The following is a 16882-nucleotide window of genomic DNA, read 5'->3' as shown; positions in this document are numbered from 1 at the left end:
GCAATCAAAAAACCTTCCAGTACTAGCACTTAGTCAAATTGACTCTTGTCAAGGTAAGGGATTTAATTAATTTTGTGAAATCAAAGCAATGGTGAAATGTAATTAAATACATTAATTTGAGTAGGCCTACTTTTTTATTTTCTAACCTCAACCACACTCCATGTCAGAGGCAGGTATTGCACTACTACATTTATCAACCATTAACTACAACGTTACTATTTACTCTGAAGATATATATTTCAAATAAATAACATATGATCAGCTAATGATACTTAATATAGAGGACTTAATATATTGTCAGTTGACAGGGTACCACCCAGCAGTGAGCCTACGTACCGCAGTTTCACTGCAGTTCCAACGCTGACCAGTAGGAGCGCTGTAGCTAACATATGATACATAGAAGAAGAAAGAAGAAAAGTCATGGCCGCTGACAGTTTGTAATGAGCCAACAAAAACAGACTAGATTATTGCAAGTTGGATCTACAACATTTAAGCTAGACCCGGTAATAAAAACTCTGACGACAAAATGCAGATAACTTTGAAAACCTTACAACAGCAGACGTTCAAAATCGACATCGATGAAGAGGAGACGGTGAGAGTTGAAACCATGCATTTGTGAAGGGGGTGGAGTGGGAGTTGGGTATGTTCTGGAACGGAGGACTTTAGTTTTTGACCATTTCAAATTAGACGCGTGATAGATGGGTCTGCGTAGACACGACGGATATATTTTAGAAGGACTAAGTATTCGGGTTAATATAGCCGGTGTATGACGCGGAGCATGAGACCGATAAGCGTCATTTTATTAAATAACGGTACTGGTCAGGAAAATAGTTTGCATTGTCAGCATTTAGCCTTAGCCCACTTATCGTTCCTGTGTGTGTGTGTGTGTGTGTGTGTGTGTGTGTGTGTGTGTGTGTGTGTGTGTGTGTGTGTGAGTGTGTGTGAGTGTGTGTGAGAGAGAGGTCGGCGCCACTACCGTCGAAGTGTTTGTGAACCAATGAGTTTTGATTAGCACAGTTCATTTTCTGTGGAACACATTCAAATTAGCTACACATTTGTGACACTACGTTACCAGTTTAGTTAATTAATAATAACAATTAAACATGTTATTTTGGTTAAAGTTATTAATGTAATTGCAGCACTACCCATTATGGTACAAATCTTTTCATTTCATTTTTCCTTTCCACCTATGGGACGCACGCTGCAGTCAAGCCTCTCAAAATACAATAACACAAAAATGTCATTTTCACAGGTGAAGACCTTAAAGGAGAGGATTGAACAGGAGAAAGGAAAGGAACATTTCTCAGTGGCTGGATTAAAGCTGATTTATGCTGGTATGTATGTTATGGTTGTATTAAACTCTTCTTAAAATTTACATTAAAAAAAAAAGCGCTTGTCACTGTCTTCAGCCTTAAGTGTAACCGATTACACTTTTTAGGGATGTCAGCAATACATTGGGGAGTCTGATGGTTTAATGTTTTTGAGATGGACGTTTATTCTTACTTTCCAGTGTGTTCTCTTGGTGTTCACTTTGAAGAGTGGATGTAGATGTGTATTACCAAGCTACCTTTGACAGTTTGCCTTAATGCTACTAGTTTCTCCTGATTCATGCTGGGATCAACGTTTATCTTGACATGATGTTGTATTCTGTGCAGTCACAGGGAGCCCAAATTTATCATGAAAGCTAACACGGATCTTCCAGTAGATTTGTATCACAGTGCTCTTAAAGTCTGAAATGGGTCTACATTAAGTGCATCACAGTTTTCCTTTTAATGGTTTACTATTAATACACTACTACTAATACAATGTACAATATCCTATACTGTTTTGTATAAATGAGGTTAGAGTGAATATCTGACCAGCAAAAGATGTTGTCAATGGTTGAAAGATTCTCTTCATAATCCAGCATGAAAGCAAATTTAGTTTGTCCTGTATTTGTGTTTTCAAACAAAACTGATCTAGCCAAGCCTTAAATAAGATCAGAAAAACAAAACTAATATATTGTCTATTGACTGTTGCCTTTGAATGGCTTGTATTGAGACAGAAGTTGCCCGACTCTTTGCTTCCCTCTAAATCATGTTGAGTCTAATTTTTATAAATTGGAATAGAACTGACATAATTATAAGTAAGGATTGTTTCTACATCTTTTGTAGCTGGTGTATTATGTAAATGTCCACACACTAGATTGGTTCTACCTTCGCATTGAGAGGTCTAAATGAATTTCTTTGGTCAATGTTGTTGTTCATTTTGCTGTAAAAATGCAACGCTGTAGAGCTGGTTAACAGTATATTTTCTGTTTAGCTGGTAAAGCAGATCCATTAAGGCTACAGCAAGGGCTGTGTTTTTTTAAATGCTTTTAATCTATCTCATGTTGCCATAGCTCAAAGCCTAAAGTATAGCAAGAAACCTGCCAAAGAATGAACATTTTATCCAGATTACTGCAAAGGAGGCAGCTTGGTTAATGTGTTCCATGACATGCCCACCGTCGCAGTTATATCTTTCAAAATATAGATGGATAAACCTTGGGGAATATGGTAAAAACCAGGTAGTGAGTAATTAAGACTTTAGTCAGACTTAAAAATTGCCCAATACACCACTGCAATTTACGTTTTAAAATAATAAAACGTGACAAACCGCAAAGGAGGCTGAATGCATTTCATAGGCACTGTGTATGTATACGTTTTGTTGCATTTGAGATTAGTTTTATGCGACCTACTTAAAGCAGCTTCTCAGAAATATATACACAATACCACAATCAAAAACAATATAACAAAAAAAACCCAGATGTGGTCACAAAAGCAGGTGACGTATCCACTCAGCAACCTTCTATTCAGTGGTAAAATATGATACCATCTATTGTTGCATCCCTGCATGTTGTTTCAGAGTTCATGCCAGGTAAAGCCAATAGAATTATGTCATTTTTTTTTTATTTCATCACAGGTAAAGTCCTCAGCGATGACACAGCCCTCAAAGAATACAAAATCGATGAAAAGAACTTTGTGGTTGTCATGGTGACAAAGGTTTGTAAAATTAGAAGTTGTTTCAGGAAATGGCAGGTTTTTTTTTGTAGAACAGCAAAGCCTTGAATGCTATTAAAATGAATTAGGATGTGTAACCTTCCCTTTCCACTGCCAATGACAACTCACAAGAAAAGCACCCTTTGGGACTCAAGTAATAGCGGATATGTGATATATTTTTATATTATAAAAATGGTCTTGCAGGCTAAAACGGCATCAGCCGCCCCCCAGCCTTCACCTGCCACTTCAGCTTCCAGCGCTGCAGCTCCCGCAGCGATTCCTGCCTCATCGTCCAGCTCCGAAAACACATCAGGGCCTACCTCTACAGGCGACAAACCAGAGGAGAGACCGTCTCCGACCGCTGAACCAGCTTCCAGCCCTGTCGGGTAAAGATGGGTAGATGTTTGTCTTTGACTATTTCTCTGGTTTCAGTGCGTCTTTTTCTGAGAAGTGACGTGCAGATCACGCCTCACCCAAGCTCTGTTTTCTCTTGCAGAAGCTCGGAGGCTTCAACCAACACTAACCTGATTAATGAGGCCGTTTCAAATCTAGGTAAGGCTGCATTTATAAACCTAATTTGTCAGTGAGTATTGTATTGCCTTTTGTTGGTGGTACACATGAGGGAAAGGTAATTATGAATCTGATGCAAGAGCTTTGTCACAAATGCCACACAATTTGTTAGACAAAAAATACTTTTTTCCCTCTCTGCCTTTGAGCCATATCTTGTATGTAATAAATCTGTGGGCCCAGTCATGAATAGTTTATTTTGATCCACCTTATTTCTCTGGATATCCATATCATGCTGACATAGATGCATCTTAATCAATTAGATTAGCCAAAACATAATCCCGTAGTTCCCCATGGCCAATATGCTCGGTTTTACAAATATTGCTGTTAAGAGCAAATCCTTTTGGTCCTAATTATTATCTATCAATATCTATATCTATTGATGTGAATTTTCAAAATATGAAGCAGATTTTTTTTTTTTTTTTTTTTTTAATAGACAGCAGTTCTAAAATGCTCTTGCCTTGTTTTGCATACAAGTCAAAGATCAACCGATGCATGGTTTTGTTTATAATGCTGTCATTATAGATACATTTTAGTTACGTTTTCTGTGACCTTAAAGACATGTTAATACATGTTTAAAGATTGGTTCATTTTCTCAAATTAAACACATGCATGTCTACCTTTCTGGTGGCCTTGACAGTTTGACACCCATGTTATAACCTTGACATTAATTTGGAAATATTAGGTCATTTAAACAATTAAAAGTGATTAGGGTTCGTTCTTAATTTTCTCAAATGGCTTTAAATGTGGCCAATCATAGTGCTGTTGACCGCCTGTTAAGCTCTTTGTGTGTGTGTGGGTGTGTGGTGTTTGTGTGGTGTGTGTGGTGTGTGTGTGTGTGTGTGTTGTGTGTGTGTGTGTGGTGTGTGTGTGTGTGGTGGTGTGTGTGGTGGGTGTGTGTGTGTGTGTTGTGTGTGGTGTGTGTGTGTGGTGTGTGTGTGTGTTTGTGTGTGTGTGTGTGTGGTGTTTTAAGTGACGGCCATCATAATGACGCCATGGTAAACGAGATGATGCTCATGGGCTACGAGAGGGAGCAGGTGGTAGCAGCTTTGAGAGCGAGCTTCAACAACCCAGACAGAGCTGTGGAGTACCTGCTCACAGTAAGAACAGTCTTAAGTCTGTGGCCCGAACATATGTGTCTGAGAGCAAATTGCTGGATTGGTACATAACTCATACTATGTTGATTATATGTTTTTTCAAATAAGTTTTCCTGTCTTTATTTTCAGGGTATTCCAGGCAGAGATCCAGGCCATGCATCAGGGCCTGAAGCGGTGGTGCCTCCAGTGAGTGGAGTTTCTACTGCACCCATAGGTGGTATTACCCTTCCTGCCAACACTGGCTCTTCAAGTGCTGGAGAAGGTAAGTGTCCTATACTATTATGCATATTCCAGTGGTCTCAATGAGAAAATGTTTGTTTCTGTCCTTGTCCTTCTGTGTCTGGCTTCTTGCTGCTTAAACTGACATTTAATTCTTTCAGGCAACCCCTTGAGTTTCCTAAGAAATCAGCCCCAGTTCCACGTGATGCGACAGCTGATCCAGCAGAATGCTGCCTTGCTTCCTGCCCTGCTGCAGGAGATCGGCAGGGAAAACCCTGAGCTGCTGCAGGTGGGTGGGGGTGCTTGACACAGTTCTAATTACATCACTCAAAGAGGCACACATGAAGTTCAGTGTACACAACACAAGGAGTACTACTCAGCCTTTAAATACAGCTGTATAATGTCCTCTGTGGCTCTGGAGGGAGCCAAGTTTGAAAAAAAAAGAAGAAACGTATCTCAGTTTGGACTTGGGACTTAAACGTTTTAACAAGCCTGCTTTCCAAACTGGAGGTGTGGGTTTTTTAAGGACAAGGATTTAGGGGGCAGGGCGTCTAGTGAAAGACAGTTCTGAGTTGCATTATGAGAATTGTAGGTTCTAGTGTTTTTGGAGTTTTACCCATAACAAAATACATTTTTGCCCCCCCCCCATAGTTTCTATGCCTCCATAGTACATACCTAAAATTCTCATTTACCACTGTAGGAGATTAGTAGCCACCAAGAGCAGTTCATCCAGATGCTGAATGAACCCAACCCAGAGGCAGTGCCGACTGGAGGTGGAGCAGGAGGAGCAGTGGGAGCCGGAGGGATAGCAGGTGATTCACCCAGCGGGAGTCACATGAGCTACATCCAGGTCACGCCACTGGAAAAAGAGGCCATTGAGAGGGTGAGGAGGAGCCCAACGCTGTCACTAACCCTTTACTCTCAGTCCAAAGTTCAGTACTGCTTAAATAGGCGTGCTGGGATATGATGCGTCAACTCTAATAATGTTGCCAAAATCATGACTGTTGAACATATTTTAACCTAGTAGACTATTAAACATGAAGCAACCATTTTCATTTGCTTATGTAGTTTGGCTAATTTGCAACTACTCTCTCTCTCTCTCTCTCTCTCTGTCCAGCTAAAAGCTTTAGGATTTCCAGAGGGACTCGTTATACAAGCCTACTTTGCTTGTGAGAAGAACGAGAACTTGGCTGCCAACTTCCTTTTACAACAGAACTTTGATGATGATTAAATCGTCATTTTGACTATTTTCTTATTTCTTCCTCTACTTTTTGATTGCTAACTATATATGTACAACAAGCCTTTTACATTTATAAAAAAAAAAAAAAATCTATTCAGTACATTCACCTTTCTTTATAACACTGGATCATTATCGCCTTTGGACAAGGACATGCTACTGTTTGTGGAGGAACAATTAAAGTACAAAAACTTTGCATCAGAAATCACCTGTGTGCTATTGATAAAAATAAAATAAAAACATACTTTAGTTAATCAGTATAGTTTGCAGTCTGCGTCTCATTGAAAGTGAGGTTTGTTCAGGAGGATAGATCCAACAGTATTCATGCACTCTTATTGTTTTGTTTTTTTAAGTTGACAAGTAATGGAGGTTTGAAAAATTAAAGCTGTGCACAATAAACAACGTGTATGGCACTGGTTCTTTTTCTATTTAACATCCCTCATTTGCATGTAAATCAACAGGAGTGTGGACAGGAGCTGTGTAAAGAAGTCTGAACTGCAATACATATGTGAAGGCATTTTACCATGTATACAGTTTACATACATGTGGTAGGGTTCATTGGCAATGGCTGACATTTTTACAGAAATATAAAGTTTTTAAAATATATGAAAGCTGCCTATTCTGCTGTGTTTACATGGAGTGTGATTGCATAAATCTGACATGCTCAAGATTATGAATTGATTTTATCGGGAAGGTTTTGCCTGTTTTTCATGGAAAACTCAGAAATTCTGTCCACCAGACCACAACCCCCTGCCCCACCAAAAAATAAATCGTCATTGCCTGATACACCACACTCCCAAATTATAGGGCAAACAAAATGGTGCAATGAAGCCTAAACTGTGACCAGGATCAATTCATAATGTATTAATATACATGTAGTATACAAAGGCTGTACAGAGCATAATTCATGTTCATGTGAGCTTTATTGGTGTCATCAAACCACTTCTTGTATTTTGCAGGTTACCTCAAGCTTAATAGTAAACTGCAAAATCTAGAATTACTTTTAAAGGCCTTAAGGGACTTTCAACAATTCTCTATTTAAGAATAAAGGTTGAACGACAAGAGCCTTGAGTGTGCTTAAAACTGAAAGAACCTATAGGGGGCAACATAGACCACAACATGTCAACACTGCCAACAGTAAGCCCATCTGCCAGCCTGAAGAAACCACAAAAAGAGTGAATATCAAGGCATGCCTTTTTTTTCCTTTTACTGTGTTAATAAGCAGTGCAATAGTTTTCCCTTGTTTACCCGGTGACTTTAAACACACTTGAAATAGATATTTTAAGACCTTGTGGCCTTTTTATAAATACAAATGTAGAGCCTATGTTAACACAATTAACATAGGCTCTTATGTTAAAAAAAAAATGTCACTACTAGAATTTAATTCCTTCTTTTATTCAATTATTTGTTGTATTTATAAATTTAAAGGCGTGTTTTGTGGGGGTAGAATGTTCTAATGTACAGTAGAATATGGGCAAAAAAAGGGACATTTTCTAAATTAATACAAAACTGATCATTTGGAAAATTGAGAAACTTCTACAGTATTACTTATCAAAAAGTGCTATCATATTTTTACAAAGTGATTTACTGTATGTTTAATGAACTGCAATCTTTAACCTATATTTACTGTAAAGAATTCTTGTTTTCTTTTAACATGCATGAATATGCATATGAAATTATTAGTGTTAAACTTCATATGGGGTTCCTTTCAGTGTGTAAGTAAATCAGTTGAGTGGACACTAAGCGTACAGCAGGGTTTCAGGTATGTAATTTCATAATGTTGCAATATGTGAGAAAAAAAATGTGTGTAGCTGGGTACATTACATACATGATGCATAGTCACATAGCAGAAACATATTAAGGGACTATCTCACAGTAGCATCTTCATGGCTTTTTATTTTTATTATTTTAAATGGGGCACCCGAGAGCTTCAGCTCCGGCACAGAGCGGCAGTCAGATTTGGTGTCACCCTTGAATGTCAGCCAGTAACTCAGTCGTCCTCCCCATTCTTCCCACTGACAGGTAGAAAGACAACCCCATGGAAACAGGACATTGTAGCAGTGTGTTTTTTTGGAAATCTTTTTAACGGCAACATTGTGTTAGTTTGCCTGCGGCGATAATCGCTATTATCAGGTGGGGATATTGTGTGTGAGCTTACTGTGAGATATTGCTGCCATTTAAATGTGCTTCTCCATTACACTGCAAGGGAAATCTATGATGTTTTCTTTTTTTGTTGTCAATAGGGTAATGATGTAAATAGGGTAAAAGAGTATAAAAGGTAATTGTTTCCTTATTTCAAATACAGTTTTATTTTATTATAGTGTAAAATACAAAACATTACAAAGCATTTTTATTTACAAATGTACAAAATTTAAGATTATATTACATATTTTGGCTATAAACAAAAAAAATCTTTGTTCAGAGTTACTCATTCAATACAAAAATATGAATGTCTCATAAATTATTGCACTTTGCAACTGCAGTGCATTGAAGATTGCCATCACCATTTAGAAGTGAAGTGTTCCCCTGATTTAAGTCAGATTGTGGAAGAAAGGTTTCCAAGAAACACACAAACAACCATCTGGCACTTTTTTTTTTTCATAGTTTCACCCTTTTGTATATTTTCCTTAATCTTTGGTACCTTTTTACAAAAAGAGTCACACAGCACCATTTTCGATAAATTATAATTGTACCTGAAATTAATGGCATTGCAGGTGAAATGTGTATATAAATATAGATGTATTTACTAATACAGTATTTTGAACAGTGTATAGATGATAACCGAGCCTATATTGGCATGTTGCTGGTGTAAGGCCTCTGGAGATGTCTGTTGCTCCTGGTTTCCCTGACAAAAATACATTTCCAGTTAAAAGTTGTTGGCACCTGGTCCTCCAAGTTTTGTCAGTTAAATAAGACAAATTCCAGTTTGGTCCCTTTCATAAAAGTTTACAACCCTGGTCTTTTCAAGTCACCTGCACAGTGTGCAAAGACGGGATTGAGAGAAATTCTAGGCTCTTGAGGGAGTAACGCTGTTTTTGCCGTGAACACCACAGCTTGTCTTGTTGCTTGACAACGGCTTGAAGGCAAATTATGGTTCTAAAAAGTGTATTTCAGTTTGTTCAGGGTTCTTGTTAACATAGGTTTTTGTTTTTTCCCCTCTGGAGCCTTCATCCATCGCCAAGTCTCATAAGTGTCTCTTCATGTGGAGAGCAAGGTGGTCTGACCTCGAGAAGGCCCGGTCACATTTCTGACACTGAAATGGCCGGTGGCCGGTGTGTTTCCTGTAGTGGCGTGTGAGCTCGTCCGAACGTGCAAACTTCCAACCGCAGCCCTCCCAGTCGCAGTGGTAAGGCTTCTCCCCTTTTGATGGTAAAACAATACACATATGGAGCAGTTAGTGCTGGCCCCGAGGTTAAACTGGCCCAACCTTCTCCACCTTGAGGAGAAAAGAGGTCCGTCCTGTCCTACAGCTGGTGTATAAAGGCCAAGCTAATGAGCCTGGGGTTTGTATTTGAGCAGGGATCAGTATCAACCGGTTTTACCGCACCTGCCAAACAAGTCACCTTCCCCATCCCCCACCCACCTAACCCACATTCATGACTCAATAATTCACTGTGACGTTCTTGCTGTGGATAATAATTAGCTCTGAACAATGAAAACAGTATGAAACAACTGCATTAAACAGTTAAACAGTAAATAGCCAAAAGCTACCTATATGTGACGTCATTTAATTCAAACCAGATATAAATGACTGACAAAAAAACACTGGAAAGAAAATCTAACATACAGGTGCATACCTGTGTGCGTGCGGTGATGTGCTTTGAGGTGGGAGCTCTTTGTGTATGTTTTCCCACAGCCAACATAGTCACACGTGTGTGTGGCAACTCTCTTCCTGGGCCAGGAGCGCCTACCACGTTTAGGCTTTGGTTCCTCCGACAAGCAGTCCTCACTGGAGATCATGAGGGGCTCTGTGGGGTCAAATGATCATGGTCATCATCATGGTGCCACATGTGTAGATAAAATAAAAGAGAGCACACTTTATATACAGTAGAAGTTGCAAAATGTCCTTAAATCCTTATTTTCATTAACTTTAAGACGCAAAAGATAATACCAGCCTTCTTCAGAAATAAAAATGCTTGGAAGACACACCAAAGTTTGTAAACAACTTAAAATTACTATATTGTAAAAGTTAATGCAAAGGGGCACAACAATGGACAATTAACACTAATACTATGAAAACAACCAAATCCCTGTTTATTTTGTTAAACATCTGGTAATGTCATACATTTTTTGGGGCTGGTTTAAAGACCATGGGATGCATTTTTCAATTCTTTTGAACTGCTGTTTTGGGGGTATAAATAAGTCTCTACAGGTTGTTCTGTATACTATGCATTTAAATAGACTCAATGGACTTTGAATTCATGTTGTGTAATCCATTGTGTAAGTCTGTTTTGAGTTCTTCCCACATTTAAGTTACTGCACAGAAAAAGTACTAACCTTGGTACTGCAGAGAGGATGGCTGAGGGTAGGAAGTGTAGCCCTGCGGGGAGCTATGGTGGTATCCCTGGGGAGCTAGAGGGATCTGAGAGTGGGGGTGTCCCAGAACCTGGTGATCCCGGCTCAGAGGATGGTCTGGGGAGAGGGAAGAGGATGAGGATAACCTGCCGCCTGTCATGGATCTCCCTCCAACAGGGAAGCAATGTAGCTCTAACTGACATGGGCGCTGCTGCTGGCCCCCTCGGCCCTGGGAGTTTACCCCAGCCTGGTGTAGGTCCATGGGCTGTGAGATGGTGCAGTTACTGGGGTTCTCCTGCTTTATCCTGTGGCATGCAAAGGACGGTGACGCACGTGAAGGAGTTGGGTCTGACACAGCAGTAACGCAAGCCTTGCTTACGTTCACGCCTAGGCTGTATTCTCCCATGTCCATTGTGGTCTTTACCACAAACTTGCCGTGGAGGCTGGTGGGGTGGAGGTATGCCGGGTCCAACTCAGGTCTCATGAGCTCTGCCACAAAACCTCCAGAGGGCGAGACGTCACTGATATCTGGGATGGTATAGAGGAGCTCACTGCCAGTGCCCTGAGGGGAGGGGAGAGGGTAAGATGAGGAGAATGACCTGGGGGAAGGAGACAGGGTCTGACCAGAGATGCATGCCATGGCCTCCTCCTCCTGCTGCTGCTGCTGCTGCTGCTGCTGCTGCTGCAGCTGCTGCTGCAGAATGGAGTTAGAAAGAATGAAGTCGTAGTCCAAGTCCAAGTCCGGCTCTGTGTCTTTCTTGGACATGCTGGGGCTTGTTGTGCTGGTTGCAGTGGGATGGTCTGGGTCAGAGCAGCTGCTTCCGGTTGGCACACTGGGTTTCTTAAGATGGGACAACTCCTCCTTCCATCTCTAGAGGAAAGTTACAGAAGCATAAATGGCTTTCCTCGTATAAGCTGCTTGTTTGCATTGTGTTACTGTTCATAAGATACAAGCAGTAGACAAAAAAAAACACACTTGTCCTGTCCTATTTAAAAATGAGTGCTTGCTTTGAATATATTGGGACATCAGACACAAGTATAAGTCAATGCTTCAAGGATAAAGGAAGCAGAATTTGTAATGAAGCGATTCTTTTTGACAGCTCAGCTACGGAGCTCAGTCTGGTGCAGCAAGTGTCCTTGGCACAGAGCACTTCCTAGAATACAGATTATTCTCACTCACAAAGAAATTGCACTGAAAAGCACTAGTGGTGGTGTGGGTAAGTAACGCTTAAGCTCAGACAGCCTTCAGAGGATTCTTGCAATCAATGTGTAAACAAACCATTCTTAATAAATATAATAATAATCATAGTGGGCATCAGGATGTTTTCTTAGGAGGGGTGCAGTATCCCATGGCGCTCTCGCTAGAAACCTATGTAAACTGGTGCACGCCCCAGTAGAGCATGGTGTCAAGCCCTGCCTGTGTCCATAATAACATGGGAGGGACACTAAACAACTAGACTGTAAATAAGCTGCATATTTTCCCTAACAGATTCGTTGATGCCTATGGCTATTTGGCTTCCGTGTGTAGTAATAATAAGTGGCCACGGGCTAACGTTACTTACTAAATTGGCACTTCCTATGGATTTACTCTTGACAGTGGGTCCGCTGGCGAACGTGGATATGGATGGCAGAAGAGTCCCACCTAAAGCCATCTCGACGTCATTTGGAGGTTGCCTGAAATTAAACAGATAATATGGTAAATCCTTGTGGAGTGATCCTGGAACAGCGAGCGCAGTCTGTTATAGTCCCACAAGTATGTGCATCAGACAAGATGTTATTATTAAAAGTTGCTCAAGGTCCACACCTCATCTATGAGAATCGGTGTGTGGAGTCCTTTCGGCTGCTCTTCGGTGCGTGACTGCGCTGGGCTCAGTATCCCGGGGAAAGTTTCTGCTCCGCGTCGCGCGCTATACTATATTCCAGTACATGCTGCCACTGATGGGCGCGCCGGGTAGAAGCAGCCAGGCAGGTTTGAATTTTTAACGTTAAAGCAATTTTGAAAGGGAAGACTGAGAGGCGACGTACGGGGGAACCCCTTGCGCCTGTAGCCATACAGGGACCGGCAGCCTGAACTGAGAAAACCGCGTGAGAGGTATCCTTAAATCACTAGAGCTGGACACGCCTTCGTTGCTCGGCAACAAGAGCGGAAAAACATTAGTGCGAGGGAGGGAGCACATGGGGAAGGCTGGGACACGAGAGAGCGAGAGAGAGAGAGAAAGAGAGAGAGAGATTTGTTTGTATTCATAGCAACAGCACCTATCTTTTATGCTGTGATCCCTAATAAATATGGGTGAAGAAGCGCATCTTTTCAGACCGGCTGAGATGGGGATAACAGCGAGTATTATTTCCTCATGCCGGGAGAGTCACCATGGGCATCCACATGGGGGGCCAAAAGGGTCTCTGTTGCATTAGCTTCTCAGCTGTCTTTGCTCCACTTGTTTGTCCGCAAGTGATTTCTTAAATGAGTGCAATGATTTTACCAGAGCTTATAGGTAATTATGCAAAGTATTGTGGGCACACGTTGGGTTTACATTGCATCACTGGATTGCAATAGAAGTCAATCCCCATACAATTCATGCACGCACCTGCAACCAGTGGTGGAATGTAACGAAGTAGCCCACTGCACTTATATGCATATTTAGGCCTATATTATCCTTCTACTCCACTACATTTCAGAGGGAAATATTGTAGCGTACTTTTTCTCCTCAACATTAATCTGACAGCTTTAGTTACTTTACAAAGTAAGTAAGTCTGCATACTAAACACAGTTTATAGTTTAACAGTTTATAAAATATGTTATATTATACAATAAACTACCCAGTAAGTAATATCGATACATATAGCCTTATTGTAGGCTATATATAGCCTACAATAAGGCTACAGCTGAAATAAGTAGCCGATTAAACAATTAGTTAATTGACAGAACAGGAGTTTTCTGCATTGAGTACCTTTACTTTTAATACTCTGAGGACATTTCTTGATGATACTTTTACTTAAGTAACATTGTCAATGCCGGACATTTCCTTATAACAGAGTTTTACAGTGTGGTATTAGTATTTTTACTTAAGTAAAGGATCTGAATACTTATTGCAAAGCAATAAAAAAAGTGTTTTTATACATTATTATAATATCCTTATATCATGTTTTACTTTTACAATTAGGGATATCATTAGCAGGCAGCACAAGTATATATATACATACATACATACATACACACACACATTATATAGGCAGATGTATTGACAAACTTTATATATGCACATATACATAGCGGACATATCAACTATGCATAGCCAAAATTCTCAAAGATAATTAGTCTTGAACACATTATTTTCTTCAAACAAATGTCAGACACATATAGGAAATATAGACCTTGAGCTAATGTGTTTCTAAATTTTAGTGTAATGTTTCTATAAACAGTTGTTGGGGACAACAATATTATAGCAAGCAAACCTGATATATTTATTGTCCTCCCTTGCAAATTGCAATCTTGCCCATTATCAAAAGCCCCATAAGAAAGACTTAATTCAACACTAGAGTATAGTTATAAAAATTCAGTATGGGGAAAAAAACCTACCTTAAATGGGAACACTATAATGCTGAGAACTGTGTTGAGTTTGAATTGGGTTCAGGCAGTGTTTGCTCAGAGCTAGCGAGCTAACACAAACCTTTCTCTTCAACATAATTAGACACATTGACTAAGGAGTTCAATGCAAGAGCAAACAAAGCGCTTGCAACTGATCCTGCTGCATCAGGATCTTGTCTGTTAGGCATGTCAACAAACATGCCGTCACTTCAACAGGACACAGTTACTGTCAGCGTATATTGTGTCTTCATTCAAACATTTTAATTGCATGAAAGCATGTTTCATTAGTTGGCAAACAAAAGCTGGTGGGGGAAAACAACTATTGACTACACAATGGAACTTTGTAAATGGAAAGTGTATCCTGTTGGGCAACTCTTTATTAACTGTTTGATATATTAACAGCAACACTTAATCTAACGAGTATCCAAACAGTAGTATGTGTACTGCCCTTTATCTCTGATTGTGTGGTTAGAAGTGATGGCTTTACATTTAGAATACTTGAACTATATGTCTCATTCTTGAATAACTCTTTTCTACATCAGGTAGGAACACAATGGCAGCTGTGTCATTATAGCCATATTCTTAATGGTGGGAGATAATGGTTTTGAAAATGATCCTGAAAACAAAGGCTTGACTTTGACAACTGGGGCGCTTTGCATTGCAATAATGACAGAGAGATGAGGAATAAAGGAAAGAGATAAAGGAAGAGAAGATGACACCACTGTGTGCTTTTCCTGACACAATGAAGTCATGGTTATTTTAGTAACTCACACCAAACCCTTGTGTGGAATATGTTAATGCAACATTTACAGTATTAACTGGATGCAGTGCTCAGAATACCCTGCTCACACTAAATAGTGTTACACAGTTCAAGATATTGACAAAATGTTAACGCCATAGGTGACATGACTGCAAGAATCACATGTGCACAGGTTTAGGTAATGCTGTTTTGGGTAACTGTTGAGTATGAACTTGATACTTTAGATGTCACATTTTCTCATAATTTGTGGTTATGCTAATATTTAAATCGAGATCAAACACAATTGATAATCCAGTTCCACTATTGTGAACACTGATATTATGTAAAGAGAGTGTAAGCAGTCAAATAACTCAGCACAACTCTTGAGTACTTCGGTGTGCATGTGACTGACATGGATTCCTCTGGTGTCTTTTAGTAAAGTTCCCCCTCCTGGAACGCACCCAAGTGAATATGAGTACCAGCGGATCATAACTCCAGATATTGAGGTTTTCAGTGCTCTCTTCCAGATGCTGTTCAGTAATTAAAACATAGCTTTCATTCTTTCCTTAATTCATGAAAGCTGAGTCAAGCTTTTTTGGATTCTCCGTGCTGCACTTCCCTCCACTCCACCTCACATTAGCACTAATGTAATTATATCAATATACGTACATATATATATATACATTAACTGTAATGGTTTTGTTCCTCTGGTAGCCTACTGCAGTTCTTTGTTTTAGTTCAGTCATAATTCCTAATCTCAGACAGAATTTAAAGACAGCTATTTGCAAGTAAACATGTAATTTCCCTTTATGTCCATTATGTTACTCCTCATTTTGCTTTTATAATTAACACCAACATCTGTTCAAAGTTCATACACTAATATAAAGGCATGTTCAAATTCATATTGAACATGCTGTTGATCATGTTTTTAAATCAACAGAAACTTGTAGGGCTGCAATTAATGATTATTGTTTATTATCAATTAATCATTTAGTTAAATGTCCATCACCATTCCCCAGAGCTCATGATGACAACCTCAAAGTGATTGTTTGGTCCGACCAACAATCCCAAACCAAAAAGATATGCAATCAAAACAGCAAAAATCGGTAAATAATCACATTTTAGAAACTGGAAAGCCATGAGTGTTTGGCATTTTTGCTTGAAAAAATATTTATGAATATCAAAATAGTTGCATAACACAAGTTTCATACTGTATTATGTTTCGTAATTGCTATAGTGTAAAGCTATAACTAAAAGTTAGTAACATTCAGTATATGTACAACATTCACAATACAAATGATGTGGGTTGATTAAAACATTACTTAAGTGCCTTTTTACAGTCATTACCCTGACCAGGACTGCTTGACATTTTCATTTATAATAATCTAAAACGCTCCGTGATGTAAAAACACCTGACGGATCCAGGCCAAAGAGTTCACCACACTTGTTACTGGGGTCCAGACATCCACCAGCAAGCAGAGCTTCGTATACAGAGATCACCATGAAAGCAATTACCGGTAGCTTTGGTCATTTTTCTGACAAAATTGTTTTGTATTTATTTTACAAAAGATAAAATATGCTAACAGACAAGTTGACAGTTCAGCTGTGTGATGGTAAGCGTATGGATGAGTTTTGAGTCAGTGGGGGCTGTTTGTTTGGACAATCAGCCAAGTCTCTATAGCTGGACAGAGCTGGGGTCAGGCTAGGACGCAAACAACCCACACTGGGCATTCATCACGTCATATAATTTAGTGGTGGGCTTCCACAGGTGTAGGGTAATGTGGTTTAGAAGAGGAAGAGAGAGAGAGAGAGAGAGAGAGAGAGAGAGAGAGAGAGAGAGAGAGAGAGAGAGAGAGAGAGAGAGAGAGAGAGAGAGAAGTTGATGAGAAACAGACTGGGAGCAAA

At 39.7% G+C, this 16882-nt stretch overlaps 2 protein-coding genes and 1 long non-coding RNA gene across 3 annotated transcripts; 1 reads left to right on the top strand and 2 right to left on the bottom strand.

Annotated features, from left to right (window-relative positions):
- The first annotated feature begins 340 nt into the window (after window positions 1-340).
- On the top strand, window positions 341-6550 carry rad23b (RAD23 homolog B, nucleotide excision repair protein). The gene is made up of 11 exons (XM_032539985.1): window positions 341-592; window positions 1253-1334; window positions 2941-3020; window positions 3222-3403; window positions 3514-3569; window positions 4121-4124; window positions 4558-4684; window positions 4811-4943; window positions 5062-5189; window positions 5601-5783; window positions 6018-6550. Exons 1-11 carry the CDS (start codon window positions 527-529, stop codon window positions 6129-6131), a joined length of 1155 nt encoding a protein of 384 aa, XP_032395876.1. The 5' UTR covers window positions 341-526; the 3' UTR covers window positions 6132-6550.
- On the bottom strand, window positions 3462-4672 carry LOC116704456 (uncharacterized). Its single transcript, XR_004335679.1, has 2 exons — window positions 4562-4672; window positions 3462-3575 (listed from the first exon to the last, which is right to left on the bottom strand). It is a non-coding gene; the product is annotated as an uncharacterized LOC116704456 (long non-coding RNA).
- A 2309-nt stretch (window positions 6551-8859) lies between the features above and the next one.
- On the bottom strand, window positions 8860-12734 carry klf4 (Kruppel like factor 4). Its single transcript, XM_032539960.1, has 5 exons — window positions 12457-12734; window positions 12215-12326; window positions 10635-11523; window positions 9935-10105; window positions 8860-9497 (listed from the first exon to the last, which is right to left on the bottom strand). The coding sequence occupies exons 1-5, from the start codon at window positions 12459-12461 to the stop codon at window positions 9322-9324; spliced, it is 1353 nt and encodes a 450-aa protein (XP_032395851.1). The 5' UTR covers window positions 12462-12734; the 3' UTR covers window positions 8860-9321.
- Window positions 12735-16882: the final 4148 nt, after the last annotated feature.

The sequence above is a fragment of the Etheostoma spectabile genome, chromosome 16, assembly GCF_008692095.1.
Source record: "Etheostoma spectabile isolate EspeVRDwgs_2016 chromosome 16, UIUC_Espe_1.0, whole genome shotgun sequence".
Taxonomy (NCBI): domain Eukaryota; kingdom Metazoa; phylum Chordata; class Actinopteri; order Perciformes; family Percidae; genus Etheostoma; species Etheostoma spectabile.
Note: the sequence above shows the minus strand (reverse complement) of the source record. Positions and strands in the feature narration are given on the sequence as shown.